Genomic DNA, 23959 nt, shown 5'->3' with positions numbered 1-23959 from the left:
ATTTTGCCTCTTTTTTACTATTACTACTTATATGCAAATCTAAGAATTGGTATAGATCTACATATGAATATATGTCTGAGATGCTACTTGAAAAAAAAAATCGTTTCTTATTTGTACTGAACTATGCTGTTGAGTTAGAGTCAGGTTGGATACAATTCTTAAAATGTACAAATATGTCTTGATGAGCAATTGGGATTGGCTTAATCTATTGCAGCAATGAAATTTAATTTGATCAAGCTGAGCCTGGCAACAAATTTTTGTTGTTCTCCTAATTTTAAAAAGATTCTTTGTGGTTGGTCTCAGATAGGGCTGGGCAAAATATTCGAATAGCGAATCGAATATTAAATTATTTGAATGGCATTTTACTATTTGAATATCCGGTACCAACTGACCTGCGCCACTTCGCTTGGACCAGGAACTCACCCGTCTCGAAATCGACCATGAATCGCGCGGGAATTCACCTATAGCGCTTGCTAACAGACAGAAGCGACAAATTTGAGAAATCTTCGTCTTTGCGTTGTGGTGTGATTTGCTTTCTTTCTGTGCCCAACTTATTGTTTTAATTCCCTATTTTGCAAAAACACTTACCGCACCGGTACATAAATTAGTTATCAGCCATTTCAGGCATGACACGAACATAAGAGTGATTATCGAAAATTAGAAGTTGAAATTACGTTTTCGAGAAACTAATGACACGTATGAGATATAACCAGAAAAGAAATGGCAAGCCGAACTCCATTTAATGATCTCTTTAGTGATCCCTTCCATCTATAACTAGGGCTGGGCAAAATATTCGAATAAGAATAGCAAATCGAATATTAGATTATTCGAATGGCATTTTACCATGCCACGTGACCTGAGCCGCTTTGCTTGGACGAGAGACTCGCTCGTCTCTGAATTGTTCGTGGATTTCGTGAAAATTCGCCTACATCACTCACTAACAGACAAAAGCGACAAATTTGAGAAATCGTTGTCTTCACGTCATTGTGTTATTTGCTTCCTTTTTGAGCGTAGCGTATCATTTCAATTCCCTATTTTGCAAAATATCACGCCCATACCATTCCCTAAATTTAGAAACGTCAATCCGGATTAGGTACCAGATTATTCATGCATGAACCGGACATAAGATTTATTATCGAAAATTAAAAGTTGAAATGACGTGTCCGAGAGACCATACATTGTACAGGGTATATATAACGCTTATAAGCTGTAACCAGAATAAAAATGACAGGCCATACTTTTAAACTTTCTATTACCTCGTTCATGATCCCCACCATCCTTGACCAAGTAATGTTTAAAAATGTGAACATTTTACTTGACCATGCATGGCGGGTGGAGTGTTTAAATCAGTGGTTCTCAAACTTTTTTTGCTCACAACGCACTAAGCAAATAACAAAAATCTTGCGGCACACTCGTTAAAAAATAAAGCTGGACTTCAACAAATTATTCAGCTAATGCGATGTGTGTGCCTGTTTTGAGAAACAATAGAAACGTGGTTCCGTCGCTCCCTTTTTTGCTTTTAATTTCAGTCAGAACATAAAATATGTGTTAACAGAGCCATGGAGATGCAAATGGCTAGAATATTTTGATGGCATTTGCACCGATGATTAAATATAATTTGTAAGCAGACAGCCAAAACTTGTTCAAACCTGCTTTCCTGTTACGTAACTGAACATGAAAGTCAACGCGGTGGAAGGTGGACGTCATGTTTACAAAAACATTATGACATCACAATACATTTATGCCGAAACAATCCCCGTTACTACAACGACAAGGCAAATGCTATATATAATATTATCAGCATAATTAATAATATGGATACTCAAGGCTCACAAGCTTGCCAGCTGCATGTATGCCTATGTGTAATACGAACAGCTTGTTTTCTAAAATTCCAAAAAGCTTCACGACACACTTGAGAATCTCTCACGGCACACTAGTGTGCCGCGGCACACAGTTTGAGAAACACTGGTTTAAACCGTAAACAAATTATCAAAATCGTCAAATGAAATGGTGTATTTGCTAATTCCGTATGTAAAATTGTGAATTACTCGCAAACGATTTTAGCTATAATGGTTGCCAGAATATTGTTTTGTTGGAAAAAAAAACGTTGAAACTTGAAAGAATTGAAAGCTACTTGGAACTTGAAAGCTACAATAGGTGTCTGACCCACTTTTTGGCACAGAAGCACTCGAGCGCAAAATGTTTTTAGCATTAAGTCGCATATGCAAAATAAAATATCATTCAAGAAGTGCTCTTTATTAACGTCATCTCGTCTTATGACCACATAGGAATTGCCTTTATTGTAGAATTATTTAATCATATCTTAAATCAACATTGATGTATTCGCTTTGCGAGTTTTATCTTTCTAATACGAAAATAACACAGACACCATAGAAAAGCATAAGAATGTTAATCATCGTCATAATAAAAATCTGCATCACCACTCGCTTAAGATTCGGACAGTGAATTTACAAACGTTGATAAATAAGTAAGACCAAAACCAACGCAATAAATTGGAGTAAAATTAATTTGGGTTTCCAAATCAATCCTTAATACCTATAACAAATGCTGCCGACTAAACGCACGGGTATGCCCGAAATATAAAACTTCGACGTCCGCCAACCTGTAGGAATAAGTCCTTGCAAAAAGAGACAATGGGCGTGAATATAGTTTACCAACTTCAGGATATCGCTGTCAAAACGATCATGGTGACAAAAACAATCAGCAATTAGATTAGGGCGAAATTAACCGGTCAAAAACGTTTTGTTGCTGATTTTTCAATGTTTTATTTGATTTTTAAAAAGAGTATCCGTCGACGAAAAAAATAGTCGTTATTCAACTATCCGGTATTTCTTAAAAATATTCGAATTATTCTATTTGAAAAAAATATTCGATTTTGCCCACCGCTAGTCTCAGACTTTGGATATTACTGAAAATGATGAAAAGAGCCTTAAAGTAGGGTATGTAACCTACCGGTAGGGGTGAGCAAAATCGAATATTTTTTTCGAATCGAATAGTTCGAATATTTTTTACGAATACCGAGTAGTCGAATAACAACTTTTTTTTTTTCGGCGGTCGATACTACCTTCGAAAATTAAAAGAAACGTTGAAGGGTCGGCAACAAAGCGTTTTTTTTTACTCGTTTAATTCATCAAAATCTCTAATTGTTTTTGGTCACCGCGGTCGTCTTGGCTGCGATATCATATAGTTGGTTATCTATATTCCTGTCCGTTTTATTTTTTTTTGCGAATATTAATTCTTGGGGGTCGGCGTACATCGCAGTTTTATATATCTGGTGTACCCGTGCGTTCACATCGCCAACGGTTCTTAAAGACAAGAAGAACTGATTTTAAAACCCAAATTAATTCTATTCTGATTTTTATCTTTTGGGTTGGCTTTGATCTTACTTATCACCGTTTGTATATTATTAACCGTCCGAGTTTAAAGCAAACGGTAATATTATTATCGACACCGGGATGAATATATTTATTAAGATGATGATTGACTTTCTTATGCTTTGCACCTGCTATTGCGCAAATCCTGAATTTTGATTTATAATAATGATTGAATAAATCGGCCGTTATGCATTTCGACTTGTCATAAGGCTTTTGGTCCTAACAGAGGGTTGGACGCTAATTATAACTATTTCCCTCGAGTTTCAACGTTTTTTTTATTGAAACAAAATGATGCCCCGACGGTTATTATAGCTAAAATCGTTACCGACTAACTCACAGGCTTCCAAGAGGAATGGGTCTACGAGGATGTCCAACCAAGACGAGGCATCAGGATATTCGCACCGAAGCCACTCCGCCCTCACAGACGGACCAAAGTTCCTCAACCCCACTCTTCACTTTCTGTGTTTTTTGGTTTCGGGAGTGGCTGCAACCGACCCTGCTACTCCTCCTTCTGCTAGTGGCTGGCATTGAGCCCAATCCAGGGTCCATCATGCATACCCAAACGAAGGACCGGGCACTCTCGGCCATGACCAAACGAATCACGATCTCAAAAGACTTTAATATCCTACAACTGAACTGTAATGACATCAGTCAAAAATCGACGAAATCGTGAGATTTATGAAGAATCACAACATCCTACTTGCAGCCGTCCAAGAAACTAAATTAACCAGTCGTTCAAAATTTCTGTCGAAATCCGGTAGCTTCTCGGTGATCCGTTCTGATCGTACTGGTAAGCTTGGCGGTGGATTCTGGTGTATGGTTCTGTTAGCTACAGTATCCTCCGCCTGCCACCATCAGCACCGGGTGATCAGCACCTGGAACAGCAAGGCATATGCATCTGATCCGGAACAACAGAAATCAAGGTCATCAACATCTCCTTCCCCCCCGAAAGCAGCTGCACTGCGGGATACCAAGCAAGTCTCAAACACCTCCTTTCATTGACCGATGCTCTCATCCTAGGCGACTTTAATGCACATCATGGATCATGGTTTTCAGGAAGCCCTGAAACCCGTAGGGGACGTGAACTGTCTGAGAAAATCGATTGGAATTTTGAACGAAGACTCGTCTACAAGAGAGACAGCCAACTGCCGTAGCTCTCCCGATATCTCTCTCTGCAGCGGATCCCTAATCTGTTACTGCACATGGGAAGCAAAGAAAAGCCTCAGCTCTGACCACCTGCCTATCGTTATCAAATTACAATGCGAAGTGACCAGAATCACCGCACTGAACCGCTCCTACATCAACTTCAAGAAAGCAGACTGGGAAGGCTTCGGAGATTACGTTGAAGAACGAGTGGAGCACTTAGGCGAGCCCAAAGATGTCCGATCAGGCGGAAAATACTTAAAGACGCGCTAAAGAAATATATTCCGGTTGGCACGATCAAAGAACCTCAACCAAACTTCTCAACCGAAGCTGCGAAACTTGCTGATGAACGTGATTCCTCAGAAGTCAGAACCATTGACCCGTCAAATCCCAGAATTCAAGATCTATCCCGCCAGGTTGAAACCCTAGTTAGTAAGTATAAACAGGCAAAATGGCTGGAACATCTGGAAAAATGTGACCTCGGAACCTTTGGTCAATGGTAAAAAGCCTCACTTGCCCAACAAAATGCAATAATAACGTTAAAATTGGCTTCAACAATAAACCCATCAGCAGCAGTAAGAAATGCGCAACACTCTTCAACCGACAATTTGCGCCACACCCAGATGAAAAACCGAATAAGGAAGGTTGTACAGTGGCACGACAACTCCGCAAAATCGACGATGAAGGAGATTTTCCAGAGTTTACAAGCTACGACATCGCCCTAGCCCTCAAGAACACAAAAGCCTTTGAAGCTTTAGGACCTGATGACTTTTCCCCAATCATGCTCAGAACGTTGAAGTGAAATGCCACGAATATCTCGCAAAACTTCTGTCTCTATCCATCGAAAATTCAATCATCCCCGACGTCTGGAAGACAGCCAGAATAATACCGTTGCCAAAACCATCCAAACTGGTGAACGAAGCAAATTCGAACCGCCCCATCTCAATTCTCTCACCTGTAGTGGAACTCTTGGAAGCGCTACTTCTTCAGGCCATTAATGAGCACATCATGCTTGCCCCTCACCAGCATGGCTTCAGGAAAGGGCATTTGACATCAACAGCCCTACACATGGTCAACGATATCATTACCACTGGTCTAAACAAACCAAAGCCTAATTGGCAAACCATTCTTGTTGCACTGGATCCCTCTAAAGCTTTTGACACTGTTAGCCACAACATTCTCTTGCAGGACGTAGCAGCCACTAATTTACCATCAACGGTCAAAAGATGGATCAGCAACTACCTACACGGCCGACAAACCTTTGTTGAGTTTCGCAATGCCAGGTCAAAACACCGGAGCATGAAACAGGGAGTGCCCCAAGGCGGAGTTCTTTCACCAGCACTGTTTAATCTGTATCTTAGCAAGTTGCCACAGCCTCCCGAAGGCATTAAATCGACAATAAAGAAATTCCAACTGTGCAACACCCTAGGATTCTAGGCGTGGTTTTCGATAGTAACTACACCTTTGCAGCACTCGCCAGCAGTGTTAACAATCGAGTTCAAAGCCGCAAAAATGTTCTAAAGTCACTCGCGGGTACTACATGGGGTAAAGACAAGAATACAATTCTTACCACCTACAAAGCTATCGGTCGATCCGTCGTAAATTATGCTGCACCGATTGGACACCCCAGTTCAGCGTTACGCACTGGAAGCCCCTACAACGAAGGCAAAATGCGACTCTTAGAACTATCACAGGATGTCACCTCATGGCCAGCGAAAATCATCTCCACCGAGAAACAACGTTGCCAGTGAAGGCTCATAATGAAATGCTATCCACGCAATTCCTTGCCGGATGCTACCACCAATACCACCCCTGCCACATAACAAGCATCAGAGAACCGCCACATCGAAAAATCAAGAAAGGATTGATTGAGACATTTGGCTACTTGGCTGAAGCCTTTTCCAACATGCCGAGAAATATAGCACTCCGAGAAATCCATACTAAATTCGTGTCAGACTACCTTTGCCACCAAAAACAAAACTTGGTCCCGGGAGGCTATCCACCACTGATCCGAAAGTTCCCTGCCCAGAATTACACGCTGCACGCTCTCTCAGCTACGCTCTGGGTGGAGTCGCCAAACAAACTACTACATGACACGCATTGATCCAGCAATAAGGGATATCTGCCCTGAGTGCGGAACCGGCCCACATGACGTCCCACATCTATTTATATGTTCAGCCAAACCAACACATTTAACCACAAGGGACCTGTGGGAGAAACCGGTCGAAGCCGCCGTGTTCCTGGGTCTTCAAACACAGAATGATGGAGGGTGTTAACAACAACAACAACTAACTCACAATTTCATCTACGAAATTTGCAACCTTAGCACTTTACTCTACGATTTTAATAGTGTCACGCCATAATAGTAAAATGCCATCCGAATATTTTAATTTTCTATTCGATATTCGTTATTCGAATATTTTGCCCAGCCCTACCTATCGGTAATCCCAATTCTAGCAAAATTTTATCTACGAAATTTGCAACCTTAGCACTTTACTCGACGATTTTAATAGTGTCACGCCATAATAGTAAAATGCCATCCGAATATTTTAATTTTCTATTCGATATTCGTTATTCGAATATTTTGCCCAGCCCTACCTATCGGTAATCCCAATTCTAGCAAGTGAAGTCATTTAGCAAAACAGGGGCCAAGTGCCATATACACGAGATGCATCGTACTTACTTTATTATGTTATGTTGAAATTCAGGCTTCAGACACTGTGTATTGGAGCTATAATTTATTAGAGCGGATGGAGTCGTCTGGGGGTTCATTAGTTGCAATAAGTTTTAAAGCTGTTGCAGATGAGCAGCAAAAACAAATTATAAGATGACTATTCAATGAAGCCTTACTCACAACAGTATATTGGCAGATGAATTGATGAATGAGATTTGTGGGTTTGTCTGACTTGACTGATTTCTCAGTCTGATTGAGAAAATTGATCCTAGGCACAAATAAAATTGAAGTGTTAATTCTACTTTGTCATATGTTTTGAAAATGCCGATTTTATAGTTAATATAAATTTCATATTAAACATACCATGGGCTACTCTTTGTTTTTAGTTGATGAACTCTAAATAATTAACAAGTTTTAGGAATAGTGGCAATATATTAGATAGAAGCCTTGGTAAACCAGACTACTGATTTGCTAATATATAGACCACTTCAGACCAGTGTGAAAATTATTTCGAAATGGGACGCATGTCAGATTCACACAGGATCACTGTACCTGGCAAAAAAATGGGAGTTTATCACATGACCCTCCAACACATCCCTAACTTGAAATGGTCACAGAAGTCTTTGATTTACTGAAAAATTGAAATTGATGTGTCATGACCCCTTCATTCTATTCCATTTATTTACCTTAACGATATGTCACATTTTTGAAATTGTCTTATAGTCACCATACATTTACACTTGGTGCAAGTGAAAAATTAATTGAAAGCATTATTCAAGCTTTATTTGTGCCTGATGTTGACAGACTAACATATTTTCTCCAGTTCAGAATTGCCTGTTGTGACAAAATGTGCCCGGGAATTGTCTCTAAAATATAACAAAATTATTATGTATTATTTCATCAGTTAACATTTGTAAACCAAGAGATCCAGTTCAATGATCAATACGCCTATGTTAATGACTCTGTTAATGATATTTAATTGATAATGCACCAACTGGGACATGAAGGTGATTTTTCAGGAGAGTCTGCATTGAAAAGAAATAATAGTTATGCTCATAAAGTTACCACATTTTTATTTAAGCTGGTAACTGTAAATCTGGTAACCACTTTTATGACAGTACAAGTACAACCTACCACTTTAATAACTACTGACAATATCCCCAGGTGAAATTCTATATATGGGATTTGTTTGTGATAGGGAGAATGGTTGATTTAGATTAAATGTTACTGATTTGATACGAATTTGCAACTTAAATTATACATGCTTGGGGAGTTTTGTAATTTTATACTTTATACACCTTCTTGGCATCAGGTGTTGACTAATTACCTACACAAGCAGGGGCACAGCCAGCGGGGTAGTTACATGGGTTGTAACCCTCCGTTTGAGAAAAATTTTCGATGTGAATTTCAACTACAAAAAAGCAACTATAGCGCATCATGGTTTCGCGGCCCAAACGATATTATTTTGCGCGTTATCATCGTAACGCAATTAACACCGCTAGACTTTTTCCGTCTTCATGATATGTTATCTTTTTTAGTCGGCGCTGATATTAATAAATAAGAATGTGTAATTGTTGATTGCTATTCCGGAAGGCCTATTTTCCCTTCTCTCCATGAAACGAATTTAACCGCCGTTATAGGCGCTCGCACGGTATAATTATTTCTCTTTTCTCGGCGAAAGTGGAAGTCTTCCTACATAGATAACCTTTTCCGTGTTTGAGTCTAGGGTTGCCACTTCTGGATACATTTTTTTCGAATCGAATCTCGAATCAAAACTTTTCGAATCGAATCTTTCCGAATCTGATTCCATTAAGCTTTTTTTTTATTACATGCGTATGTTTGCCCAAAGTCACAAAAAAGCTCAAATCTAGAAGAAAAAAATTTGAAAATGGAATAGGCTATATAGCAAGGATGATAAGGGTTTTTCAGTGAATAAGCCACACTTATTTTCATCATGATAAAAAAGATGTAGGTCATTGATGAAAAACTTGCTGTTGCAACTTATCTGTGAGTCTTACAATACTGAGTTATTGTGTTATACTTGTATCAGGGCTGAGGCAATTTGATGGAATTCATATGAGAAAATAAGCAGGGAACAGTTGTACTGTTATGTCGTAAACACAGTAACAGCACTGCTTTTCCTTGTCCCACACCAGTATATGTGACCGTGGTATTTCCCTTCTTGTTATATTGAATTAAGGCCGGCCTTATTACCGATTCTTTATCTTCAAAATCTTAGTACAATATTTTATATTTATGCTAGCAGCATAGAGTAATACGACAAAAACATTCTAATTGCATCTGAATTACTATAAATGGGAAAGGCTTACAAGAATATGATTGAAGACGATAAAATTAACCACGATTAAATTAAATTCGATAAAAACAATCGTTCATCCCGACTACGATTGCGAACAAAAATTTCCATAAATATTAGAGAAAGTATTATTTGTGGCTAACAGCGTTATTGGCTAACTCGGGCTTCATTATTAATGTGGACTACGTTTAATTTCGTAATTCAGAAAGTCCAAATGTGCATAATGAACGCCGCGCTGACGAGCGATAATTGGTTGCCGCTTTATCTCGATCGGACATGGTCGCTGGGGCTAAAGTAAGACGACATTCGCACAGTATGCTCGGTCTGGTATGAAATCTGCCACGTGTTGATGTAAAACAGTGCACAAGTTGCCATTCCTCAAGTATTATTTACTCCCACCTGTCCGTTATGACATTTGCTCGAAATAATCCGAATTGTTTTATTCGCTTGTATCGCGCAAACAAAATTAAAAGTAAATACTACTTTTTTTTGTAACAGCTGAAAAAAGACGTGTATGTACTATTACATTATGTCCCCCTGATTTCGTTTATCGCCACTCGAGTGGAAGCCTGACAAACGCAAACAAAATAAATATATATTTTAGGATGAGAAACATGATTGTCAATTAACATTGCCGGCCGATGAACTCATTCAGTAATAGTTCTCTTCAAATGTACGCAAAATATTGCTCTCAGAACAAAGTTTAAATTAAATTTCAATCAAAATTAAACATTATCTAGACGTCGGTGGCCGATTCTTTATCCAATCATGCCAGGGCGTACAATAACTTAGTCGCAGCGCAGGTGTGCTGTTGAAAATTTTCATCAAAATTGTCACGAATTTTCAGGTATACGATCCATTTAAATTCGCGCATAATGGAAACTTCGGCTATTTAGTGGAAAACTGAACTCGCAGTTTGCTGGTAATTACGCCACACATCATCTCGAGTGATGCGTAAAAGAGTGTGTTGTGTCGAACTTGAAACAAATGACGGCAGACAAGTAAAAAAGTCAATCACGAAAAATTCATTTTCATTTATTTACGTCCCGTAATTTGTTGCTATTTGGAGTGCCGCATAAACGCATTCGGCAGTTTTAACGCCACCGAAAACAACGATTAACAAATGTTCAATGTTTTTCTTTCGGTCCCGTAATTTGGTGTTATTTGGAGTGCTGCATAAACGCATTCGGTAGTTTTAACACCGCCGAAAACAACAATTAACACACGTTCAATGTTTTTTTTTTCGGTCCCGTAATTTGGCGTTATTTGGAGTGCCGCATAAACACACTCTGGCAGATTTAAAGCCGCCGAAAACGACGATTTAACAAACGTTCAATGTTTTTTTTTTCGCTAAATCGCTCTCTTTTTCCGAATCGCGTAAATCTGATTCGAATCGATCCGGAAAAGATGCGATTCGAATCGATCCGATTCGTAAATCCAAAAGTGGCATCCCTATTTGAGTCACAAGCTAGTATAAGGGCTTTCTTTTCCCAACTCAATCACTTTTATTGATACAAATCACAGCGCATTGAAAAGCAAAATAGAATTTATTAACAATAATTTACAACGAGTTACGGGTAAGAATCTGACATCCCAATTAATGTTGTTTAAAATGACAATACTCATTATTCGGTGTTCGTTGAAAGTTTTCTAATAACTCGATTGAACAATACGATTTTGCCCGCCATTAATGTAAATGTAAATAATCATTGAATGGCAGTAAAATATCAATTTCATTAACAATAAATTCCAAGTAATAGTTTCACATTTCATGCATTTGATGGCGCTACATGCGGACGTGTTTTTGTACATATAAACCATTATGACGCTACTGACATCTGCGAGTTCCCTCTAAAATTTATTTTCTCGAATTTTAATGTTTTATTTCTTAATGCGGGTACCCACTGACTACGATTTAATGGTCGATGTTTGAAATATGACTTGCAGAATATTCACCAAACATCGTCAGGCAAAGAGACGCGGGCTACACATAACTGTGGAATTTTTCTGCGAAGGACCTTACATTTTAGTTTATTAAGCATTATGTCGTCGTGAATTGCACTTTTGGTGCAATGTTTTAATTTCACCATAACCCCCCGTTGGGAATAATTATTAGATGTTATGAAAGTATGTTTTAGCTTGCCCACGACAGACGATTTTATACCGTTGCAAAAAATGTACTTCCCATGCCGCAGAGAGGTGAAAAATATTTAATTTATGTCAAAAAAGCTTATTCAACTATTGTATTTTGTTTACTCCATTTCTATTATGTCAAGTAGTATTTTATTGGGCTCTTCTAATTGTTAGATTTGCACCTCAACCTACCTTGAGATGAAATTTTATATACACCTGTAGACTATTTTTCTGGAAAGTTGCAGAAAACTTATGATTCCTCAGCTGCATAAAAGTTATGCAGGGTTTTGTCATTTCGTGAATATTTTCTGTAATCTATATTGCCTAATTTATTAATGAAAGCTGACCTGAAAAAATTTTTATATTGAAGCTGAATATTGTTTAAAAATTTATGAGCAAACTACACAGCTTTCAAAGTCCTATGAAAGTATTTGTCAAATAGTATTCTATGCAAAATGGAAAACAGAATCTGGCGGCGCGAAATCAGATCTCTGCTGCATGGCCCGCGCTTTAAAATAGAGGTGTGACTTACTAAAAGAAACACAACAAAACATCTCTCAAAATAAGAAATTGCTTGGCGCGAGTTCAAAGTGCGGAGTTGAGATGAAAGGCATCTCATCTCATCGACTGTCTCCACAAGACAATTCATTCTCCTCCCCTTCTTTCTTGCTCCGTGCACTCTTTTACTTATCATCTCTTAATTATTTCCAGAAAACAAACATCCCTTCTTGACATATATCGTCATGGGCCCCTAAGACTCGTTATCATATCGATCACAGGACGTCATTCCCGACAATGGGATTAGATAAAGGTTTTAGATATTGGGATTCCAACCCCCCAGCTGAAATTGTTCTGCGGGCCACACAAAATGTGTCCACGGTCTGGACCAGTGGTTCCCAAACTTTTTTGACCATCGCCCCCTAAAGTAGTTTATGCAATTTCATCACCCCCCTGCACTACAAAAAAATATAAAGTCTGAAACGAATATAGTACAGACCAAATAAGAAGACAAATCATAGTTTATAGTGTTTTTTAATGAGATAGATGAGCTTGGTGTTCTTCAGCGAGTTTTTTATTATATCTAAAATTACCCCGTTTACTGATGAAAAGGTGATTTCGTTGTTTTAATAGCAATAGTAGCACGGCTGAAAACCCCTTTTTCACCATATAATAGGTCGGAAAGGAAAGAATCCAGGGTTCTACCTCCTCAAAAACCGGTGTGTACTCTTGCCTCATAGCATTTCACTTCCTAAATTCACCCCATTTCACATTAAAATAAAAAAACAAAGTCAATTTTCCCAAACTTATAATAATGATCTCATTCATTCGTACAGCCTGATGACCTGCACCAAAATATTTCGGAAAAATTCATCCCCGATTCCTCATCCTATCACGGCCTCCAGTTCGATCACCAGTCCATAATTAACCAGCCATTTGTTTTTGGATTCATTGACTCGGATGTGGAAGAAGCCGTGACTGACTATCGGTTACGGCCCAGGGGTCGGCAAATTCTATGTCGCTTGCAAGACAAAATTCAGAGTTGCTAGTCTTTTGCGGGTCGCATATATTTTTTGAAAGTTAAAAACGGAATAGCGCGCAAAAACTGCGACAATACGTGAACTCAACTCAGTCGTCTTATTAAAAAAATATTACAATGATATTAAATGTGACACTGTCTCGTTGCTGCATCATCACGCTGGATAGCTTTACGACGCCAAGATTGAAACATTTTCTAAATGGGCATCACCAAACCCACTTCTTTGCTTGTTCTTTGTCTTATTAAAAATATATTACAATGATATTTAATGTGACACTGTCACGTTGCTGCATCACGCTGGATAGCTTTACGATGCCAAGATTGAAACATATTCTAAATGGGCATCACCAAACCCACTTCTTTGCTTGTTCTTTGTAATGTTCATCTTCGAAAATAATGGTTTGCACAAATATGTACTTCCAAACATCGAAGTGAATATTTTTGCATGATTTGTGAAACTTTGATAAATATTTTCTTTCTAAGAAGATACATTCTTACAAAAATTAAGCAGTGATGAATCTCTCGAATAGATTATGAATTTTATTTCCTTATTGCTTTGCAATATATTGGAATATTTACTGCGCTATTGAACCCCTGCACTCAGCATCAATTTTGCTGCGTGTTTCCATTTGTTTAATTATAATTAAATTGTAGGCTCGTTAAACGAATGGCTGTTCACTAAATTGTTAGGATATAGTATAATTTAGTCTTAACGTGTCTCACGATAAATTCTGTTACTTAGAAAAATGTAATATACTCCTCGAGCGTAGATTATAAATAAAAAAATTTCATCGTCAAAACCGCCGTTTGGATATTTCCCCGGGCATAGACTTCCTTCTTTACTTCGTGACATTGGCCAATCAGCAAGATGCAAAAAACGTAAAAAAGGCCCCCTTTCGCATCCGCTCAGGCGCTCAGACACTCTCACTCAGACAGATTTTCAGGCGTGGTCGTAAACACTACCTCATTTTCGCGTTTTTGAATTATATTCGTTAGTTTTTAGTTGTTTTTCGGAAATTCAAATATAAATCAAATAAGTCAATGATTACTTTGTCTTTCTATGAGTTTCAGTTTAAATACAGCAATCAAAAATTAGTGTAGAAATAGCTGTGATAGACTAGGCTAAAACTCTTTATCGGTACTTTTAATAAAACAGATTGTTAAATGGTGTGTATTAGAATGATAGTTTGAAACAAATACCCCATTTTACAGGCAACAACTCGCGAAACCACTCTTAAAATAAGCACCGAAAATTTTAAAATGGTGAAAAATTTACCGCAGTCAAAAGTCGGGGAAAGGTCCATTCAGTGAATCGTCCCGGGCCAGATTATTTTACTCCGGCCGTATTTTGCCGACCACTGGGATACGCACTGGGATAACTACCTTACTTACTGCGAAGACGAGACCAGAAATTCTTTCGCGTGTGAATATCGCCCACATGATTCAAGCCTGCCAATGCACACAGAGTACAGAATTAAGTGCGCCGAACATAAAACAGGTTTTGCGAAATCGCCCCCCTATCGCCCCCTTAGACTTTTTCGCCCCCCTCTGTATCGTTTTCGCCTACTGGGGGGCGATATCGCCCACTTTGGGAATCACTGGTCTGGACCACCATAATATAAAATATGCCCATGGCCAGTTTGTGCCAAAGGGGGGTTTTGTCGGTGGTACGGGCCCAGAGTAAAAAACACTGAAGTGGTACGTAGTCAGTAAAAGGTTGAGGACTGCTCAGTTAGATAGATGTTCATTATTGAGACCTACCTGCACACTCACAGAAATATATTATTAGTAACTTTTAATATAAAATCAATTCACAACGTCAGAATAGAGTTAATTTAATGCAAATAGATACCTTGTTTTGAGCATATTCAATTCGGATACACTAACTCAAAAGACTGCTTGCAGATATATTTGTGTCAAAACTTTATGTCCATCTGTAATATTGTTACCTGATTGTCTATAAATCATCTTAAATCGCCATATCTCAAATTTCTGCAGATTCTAATTGCTGCATGTGTATTATATATGTATACTGGGGCCAATTTTAACTATGAGTTCATAATATGATTGATGCCTGATGCTAATTCAAATATAACCAAATTTTATTCATTTTATATAAGATTGTGTTCTAAGACTCTGATAGATGTATAAATTGATTGGCTATTAATATTCTTTCAGTTATATTGTACTTTTTGTAAATGAAAAGTTTTCTACCTATAACTGATGATAAATTGTAAAATAATTCAGTTCATAAGATTTAACATGTGTTTCAATATGGAGGATAACATGAAAAGCGTTGATGCAATTGATGCCATTTTATTAATTGATACTTTCAGAAACTACTACTGTCATGGAGTCGACTTCTAACACCCCTACTAATATTACAGATACTAATAATGGTAAACACAAACACGAACATAACGATTTATTGTTATATATCACAAATTTGCATGATTAGCGGCACTGATGTGAATATGCATCTTATTTATCTTTCAGATATTCTTAATTCATTGTTATTTCATTAAGTAGTTTTATTTGAATAATTTTGAGTCATTGTAACTAGCGCAAAGTAATTATTCCAGAGGGATCACATAAAAAATGCTGAGATAAACAAAATATCATTAATCTGCTGCAGTGACTTTATCCTTTTAATTTATTTGCCTGGGACTTGTTGGCTGTCAACAACTTCTTTCATATGCATGTCTATGTAATTGTATGTCTGCTATATGTTTATTAAGCTTTTCTCAATAAAACTGGAAAGTCAGTTTTTTTTAACTGCTGTTTTTCTTAACTTCATGGCCTTCAAATAAAGCATAATATTTTGACTTCGTTTAGAGCATTGGTTCTCAAACTGGGGGCCGCCAAGCGATTTTAGCGAGACCGCGAGGCAACTCGGCTCACTTTGATTTGAAGTAAAATAGTGATGTCATGCTTTTAAAATGTTTCTCCAAAGCACACCACGCTCTACCGAAGACATTATTACGTAACAAACATTAGTGAAAGTGGCAAGTACCGTAAGTCAGTACCCCCTGCCAAAAAAATTATATTTAGAGATAACTTCATACATGTGAAATTTGGTTTTGCTGTGATAAGTTCTGGAGGAAAATAAAAACCACAGTGGCATTGTCCTCTCTCGATGTCGCTAAGATGGTACTAAAATGCTCATTTCATTTGCAACAACTTTTAAATGTGCGGCAGCTTTTTCTGCGATACACCCTATTAAAACAAAATGTTGAAACAGAATGGACATGAGACACGATATGAGAGTTGCATTATCCAAAACAGAACCCAAGGTAGAAGAACTAGTGGGAACCAAGCAGGCGCACCCATCTCATTGAACTGTTTTAATGTCATTCAATAGATGAATAGATGAATGGTTGAAATACCGCATTGCTATTTGCTTTCATTTCTTTAGTGGAGTCATCAGAAAAATTGAAAGGCGACCGTTATGCATAATTTTTCAAAAAGTTTGAGAACCACTGGTTTAGAGGGACTTATTCAAATAGAGTATGATAATTATGGACGGTACATAGAGGTCAGCTTATTTACTGCATGCCTCCTACAACTTTTGTCACTTATTTTCAGCATATCTCAGGATGAGCAACTGAACAATTTAACTTTGACATATATCTATGTAGCAATATCCAAACTTGCAGTTATTGCAATGCAATTTATCGATGATTTCGTTTGTGTTTTCATCTCATCGGAGTAATTTCACCACAAAATTTGATCTTTAATGCAATTATCTAGAGAAGTGAGATTTGACTTGTGAATTTATATCTGTAATTATGCATGGCTAGGCTGTACAATTTCTTGCACCTGATTCATAGTAGAGAAGAACTGATTACCCACTTTAGGAAACATTGAGTTAGATATTGTACTTACTCTCAGTTTAATATCAATGAATTAGTTGGGCCTACTGTATTTACTCTCAATCCAACTTTAGTTCGAGTAAAGAGAAAAGGTTACTAGCAATAGCAGACCATTAATATGACTGAAAATGAACTGTCACAATATTGTTGGTCCAGAATTGTATGAATATTTTTATGTCACTGATTCCTATTTGGAAAATTTATGAATATTTTTAGGTCACTGATTCTTATTTGGAACTTGGTAATTGCGTGTTAGGTATGGGAGGGACAAAATTAAAATGTTGTTTCGTAAATAATTCCAGCTTGTGAAGTACTGAAAATTCTCAATCATGATTCAACTTGTGTGTTTTTACAAGATGTTTTGCACCTTCATTTATAACTGCGGCAGAAAACTAGATAACTCATCACACATACCGCTAAGTTTTAGTAATTGGCTGTATCATGATATATAGTAGTATCCCAGTAAACATTTTCATTGAAAAAGTAGAAAGCAGCCGGTTTGGTCTGTGAAGCTAATTTGTTTTGTCACAGTCACTGTTATAGCGTGTTCGATTTTTATCTAAATGATTTTATTTCACTTCACTCAATATCTTACCAAAATTGCTGATTTGAATACAAATACTGGTAGCTTATAGATGCTAGTATGTATAATATAGTATTTAAAACCATGGATAATTCGTTTATTATTCTAATATGTTAGCTGACTTGAAGGTCACAGATAGTATGTTTCTAAAGATCCTGCAAATAAAATATATTTATAGTCACCTTTAAGATAGTTTTAGTGAATATTTGGAAGTTATGTAATATATACCGTAACACATACAGACCAAATTCTGACCCAACATGCTGGTTAAAAAGTTTAATGTTGCAGGAGAATTTTTGGTGAAACTCTATGACTTCATAGTCCTTAGGAATATCAGCCAGAATAAACTGAACCAGGAGTGTCTTTTAATAAGGTTCATAATGAACGCTTGAACTTAATGGAGATATATCGTTAGTACGGCATGCAATTGATGTTATATCACACTTGGGAAGTTTGATGAAAAAGTATATTTGGTTTTACAAGCATTTGTGCTGATATATATATTATATATTCGTGATTCACTATTTTGATGTTCATTGCATATGTTTGTCACTTTTAAATGCAGTTTAATCTTTTACCAACCACTTATTACCAGGTGGGTAAGCCTATATGTTATCAGGTATTTGCATCTCACAAATTGTTATTTTACTAATTGCTTTACTATTTGCTACATGAGCAATATTGAATACAAAAAAATTTCAATCCAAATCTCTGATATTCCTGAAAACTGACAAACATGGATGTACGACAATCTCCTCTAGACATGCTTAGTTGGACCTGAAGAAGCAGAGTTTTCATAGTTTTACTTATCACCAAAAAATTGCCAGTTATTATGAGGAATGCACATAACCACCTACATCTGTTACACCGGACTTCAGGATTTGCACTGAATGCTTCCATCCTAATCATTTTCTATTGGTTTGACGAGTTGAATTATACTTTGTAAGTGTGTAACACAATAATTGTAGTACCTATATAACCGCATAAAACTTTATTATAACCTACTGTACTGCCGAAAAAATTTAGTTCTCAGTCACTTTTTGTTCATTTTTGAGTCGTTTTGGTGGTTGCCAAAATAGTTTCTTTAAATATGTTTTTGTTAATTTCTCCAAGATTTCTGACATAAAATATTAGAAATACATCTAGTAAATAAAAAAAATTCATCACCAGATTATGTTATAAGCGAAGTTTTATGCTGTTTTATATCACATTTTTTCACAAAAACCCAATTTTTCCATGAAACCAAAATTTAAAATAAAAGTAACATGATTTTCTTTGGGTGAATGCTATAATTTATTTTTGAATCAAAATTTAGAAGCAATTACTATGCTATTAGACTCTACCACTCTAGGTACTGAAAGTGACCCGGGCAAAATGGGTCTGTTTATAATATTTGGAAGTACCGGTAGGTGACTTCAGTATAAATTTAATGAATTTGAAGCAGACCGGAAATTTTGTATGCTCAAATTTTACATGTAAACCACAACATATGAACAATAATTGCTGTAGAGAAAAAAAAGATTGATGTGGGATTTGTATTCAGTTAACTATAGCCTATAAAAAGTTGATAGGCTATCTTTTCATTATAACATATATTATAAACTCACAAAAGAATTTACATGGAAATGACAAACAGTTAAATGTCTACACCTCCTCAGTTCCCAATGAAAACAAATTCTTTAAAAGTTCATAAAACTATTTGGGGCTCCCGAAGTATGCGAACCAAGATGGCGGACATCGGAATGTAATATGTGTACTAGGTTAGGGTTAGGCCATAATTTTAGGTATAAATACTACGGGAGGCTCTTGGCTAGTCTTCGAACTGATAATAGGACTAAAATAAGGAAAATTGGAAAAAAATTATCGCTTAACCCTATCCTGTTACCCATGTTACGTTCCGATGTCCGCCATCTTGGTTCGCATACTTCGAGAGCACCAACTATTTATATGTGAATTTGAGTATTTAATGGACGAATGGTTGAATGTTTAGAGGGACTTAAGAATCGGATTATCATGAAGAAGTTGTGGCACTGTGAATAATATACCGTAATTGCCATACTGTTTTTCTTTGTGGCTCTCTTGGTAACTAGTTGGATTGCCCCATCATGTACATCCCTCATCATCATTTTTTCCCAAGAGTTTCTATGTAATGTGGATGTGAACAAATTGTGCAATGTCTAACTTTTAGGAAAAGTGTTTAGTATAGTTGTTGGTAGGAACCTCTGGTGTTGGATGATAAAAAGCTGACAATCTAGCAAGTCACATAAATTAGATTTGATGACTGAATACTAAGGAAAGAAGAGCTTTTTGTAATATTCATTAAATAATTTCACATTTCGTTCATCAGTAAGCTTCCATAAATTTAAGCCAATTTTTAACCATCAGTATTTGCCAGTATTTTGGACTTTTTATCAAGCAAAACAGTCATACGTACACTAGTCAAGATGCAACAAAACTATTTGTAGGAGATTTATATGTTCAGAAAAAATATTTGTTAGTTTTACATTTTTCCTATTGGTATTAAAATAACATGTTATGATATTTATGCTCAGAATATGGAATGTTGTCGAAAGAAATGCATTTAACAACACATCGCAAATTTTTTATGCTACTGATATCTTGGTGTTCCATGAATAGTGTGTTATTTTATTTAAATCCTAAATTAGCCAAATTTGTGTGTTTTCGTTGATCAAGAAGGGTGACGTTATAAAGATTTTTGTTCTGTTATTAGTACACAATTGGTTCAATCAGTGTATCTGAATTATTTTTCTGGCATGTTTACTGTTTGCTTTTTATTCAAACTTTTAAATTAACCCTAGAAACCACTACTGTGACAGTGGACCCTACCACTTCAAGCACTGAAAGTGACCCAGGTAAAATTATATATGGGTTCTATTTGTGATATGTGAGAATCGGTGACTTCAGTTTAAATATAATTGATTTGAATCCTCAATTTGCATTTGAAATGCATCATGTTGCGCTTTTTGTAAATAAAATGTTGCACCAATATATAACATTAAATACTTTATCATCAAATACCGTAATATATTTTCATCTCTTTTAAAGGTTAAAATATTTTGTAGCATGAAAGATGTTGATACATTAGGCATTAGCACTATCAAATATATCTTGATGTTATTTTCTCAATTGATGCTTTCAGAAACTACTACTGCCACGGATGCGGCCACTTGTACCCCCACAAATGTGACTACTACCCCCATGAATATTACAGATACTAATTATGGTAAATCATACATACACAAATGTAATTCTTTGTTGCCACACATACGGCACATCTGCATGATAAATGGCACTGATGTGAATATACATCCTGATTTTTTTTAGATATTTCTAATTTATCAACCATTCATTAGAATTTTATTTTAATAATTAGTAGTCCTTTTAAAATGCACAAGATAACTATTCCAGAGTGGTGACATAAAAATTGCCAAGATTAGAACAAAATATCATAGATATGGTGACTTATTTATGCAATTATGATTTTATTTTACTAACCTAAGCTTATGAAAATGGCTGATCCGAATACAAAATCTACATTTATCATAAATAAAAGTCTGATAGTTTCAATACTGGACATTTTATGTCAAATATGTGTATTTCCGTGGACCAGAAGTCCGAAAATGGCATTTTAATGCTTTTTAGTGTTGATATTATAAGAGTGATTCCGATAATCTGTTTCTAATTTTTTTTGGGTGATTGTGCAATTTTCCCCCTATTTGATTTTCTAAAATAGTATTGAAATCTCTACTGTGATAATGAAATCTGCCACTCAAGTACTGAAGGTAACTCATAAATTTTGATATAGGGATAATGGGCTTTGGGGGTGGATATAAATAATATGCATTCAGCTTGTCAATTGTGTCCTGAAATTCTATATGCATTCCCAAATTTTATAGGACAATGATGAATGGTTACCTAGGTATTTGCGGAGGTATGTTGAGTTGGAAAAGGTTGTAGTAAATCACAGCATTGGCTAAGCTAATTTCCATGAATTTACATAAAATTGTAATTTAGATGATAGATATTTACCAGTACTATCGAGCAGTTTCTTGAAGAACAATTGTAGGAATACTGTCAAGGTAAAGCATCTGTGAAAATTTGAAAAAAAATGTTACAAGAAAATGTGTGACTGGTATATTATGAATAATTTGTGTTAATTTGTTTTGCGTATGTACATCTAGTCTAGACACCAACAAATACGATATGATAATTTTCATTTTTTTGGTGTCGCCTCATGTATTAGGTAATGTTCTTTTATGGTGGACGCAATCGCGAGTTGAACACAATTAGATTAAAATTTAAAGACAGTTTGAATTCCCGTAGTTATTGTGGATTGAATATTACGCTACAAGAAAACGTCATTATAGGCTATTTTAACCAATGCGCAAACGCTCAAAAGTCATTGCATGGTAATTTGAGATTCCGATCTTGATGTGATGCCCGGACTTATTGGCAGGTTATATGCAAAAAAAACATTTTTTCAGGCTTAAAAACGGGTCTCGTCTTATTGACCGGGTAGACTTATTCGCCGGGAAATACCGTATTTGCCATTGGCATGTTGGAATAGATGTTGTATAGTTTAAACAATTTTTGTGTAGTTTCCAAACATACTCATATCTGAGCTGTACAAGCAACAACTTGAATGCAGCCAGCGTATAGTTGTAGTGGTAAAACCCATCAGGTTCAGCTCAGTCTATCAAATGATACAAGTACGGTAGTTGCAATGCATTCAAATATTAAATTTGATTTGGTGATATCTTGTGTTCTAATATGATTGTTCAATAATTATTTTATTGGTTGGTGTTTCTCATCCACAAAACTCTTTTGGCTAAAGGCAGGTACAATAAATATTTTGTTGCACATGCACCAGTACTCGTGGTGATTTTTACATCTAACAAAAAGTATCTTCATTTTTATCTACATTCCTCCAACATAAAAATGTGGTATATAATTTTTATTGAGACTCTATTAATTCCAATATTAGAAAAATTATAATAAACAAATTACTATTACTATTATTACGTAAAATATTATAACTGGGTGTAGTAACCATTATTCTAGTCTTACTTTGCTCATTTTAACCAATAGTAAGTAGTATGAAACGACTCAAATTTCAGGTTAATACTATGATAATATTACATAATTTGTAATACACACTTGAAATACAGTTTATTGCATTCCTATTTTGATTCATACCTTACAGAATATTGCTTTTTCGTGGTAGTTTGGTAGAGATTTGTGTTACGCCACTGCTCCAGTGATTTTAGGTCTCTAATTAAATATCCTGTATGGACTCGACCGGACAAGAGGCCATGATTAAGCCGCCATATCGCCTTTCCTCTCCCCCTGAATTAATATGTAAACCCTATCCATATATTGCAAGTTAAATTCAGTTCATAATATGGCGTGTAATTATTAAATGCTGCATTATTTAGCTTGTAACAAAGTTATGCATTTTTGAAATGCCCGCCTATGAGATTAATAATACTTAAAGGATGCACAATTTAGCTGCTTTTATTAATAAATAGAATAATCTCAGTTGTCATAATAGAAAGACAGGAAACCTGAAAAAAAACTTGAAAATGGCAATGGAAGTGTTCTCTTGTCCGAAATTGAGTAGATTCACTAACATGTCTTCTAATAACATTACGATGCTTCAATTCAGAGACAACTACATCGGCACCCAGTACAACTATTGAATATGCAGGTAATATAATATTATCAATATGTTTATTCGTAATGGTCTTTAAAATCACATTTTTGGCTGGGCCATATCATTTCCTGTGAATGTCTGTTATTGTACAGCAAGGCTGCCCAACCCGCGGGCCGCATGCAGCCCGCCTGACTGTTTTTTGCGGCCCGCCCTATTAAGTTTATAAGCTGACTTTTAAAATTTTTACTATGTTATATATCAGGGATGGCGAACCACTGACCCGCGGGTCACAAAGTGACCCACCGCGTTTTATTCGTGACCCGCCAAGGCACGAATAAAATAAAAAATAAAAATGCTAACGTATCAGTGATAAAAATTGATAAAACCGGCCCTAAATTAATTTAACAATACCTAAACTATTATAATCTACTGTCAGTTGGGTAGTCAGGGCCGCGAGAGCTCATATTCAAATCGTTAATTTCGGTCTGGTATGGTAATTTTCAAAACCCCTAATCTTGGACGCATGTCTGCACCGCTGTGAACCATTATTCAGCTATTGGCTCTGACATCGTTTATGACATAACAATGCAACTGATATGTTAATTTGTCGCTACGTCTGGTCTCTTTCAGA

General features: G+C 36.3%; 1 protein-coding gene across 8 annotated transcripts in view; it reads left to right on the top strand.

Annotated features, from left to right (window-relative positions):
• The window catches only part of LOC120325876 (uncharacterized), an 85893-nt gene that overhangs the window by 39604 nt on the left and 22330 nt on the right, over positions 1-23959 (top strand). The window contains exons 6-8 of one of the 8 annotated variants that reach the window (XM_078112137.1): positions 20474-20527; positions 20815-20898; positions 23341-23382. The exons of the other annotated variants lie outside the window; for them this stretch is intronic. Coding sequence (XP_077968263.1) covers positions 20474-20527; positions 20815-20898; positions 23341-23382 — 180 coding nt within the window. The remainder of the gene's footprint in view (positions 1-20473; positions 20528-20814; positions 20899-23340; positions 23383-23959) is intronic. 8 annotated transcript variants of the gene reach the window in all.

The sequence above is a fragment of the Styela clava genome, chromosome 4, assembly GCF_964204865.1.
Source record: "Styela clava chromosome 4, kaStyClav1.hap1.2, whole genome shotgun sequence".
NCBI lineage: Eukaryota > Metazoa > Chordata > Ascidiacea > Stolidobranchia > Styelidae > Styela > Styela clava.
The sequence above is the reverse complement of the archived record's forward strand: the minus strand, read 5'-3'. Positions and strand labels throughout refer to the sequence as shown.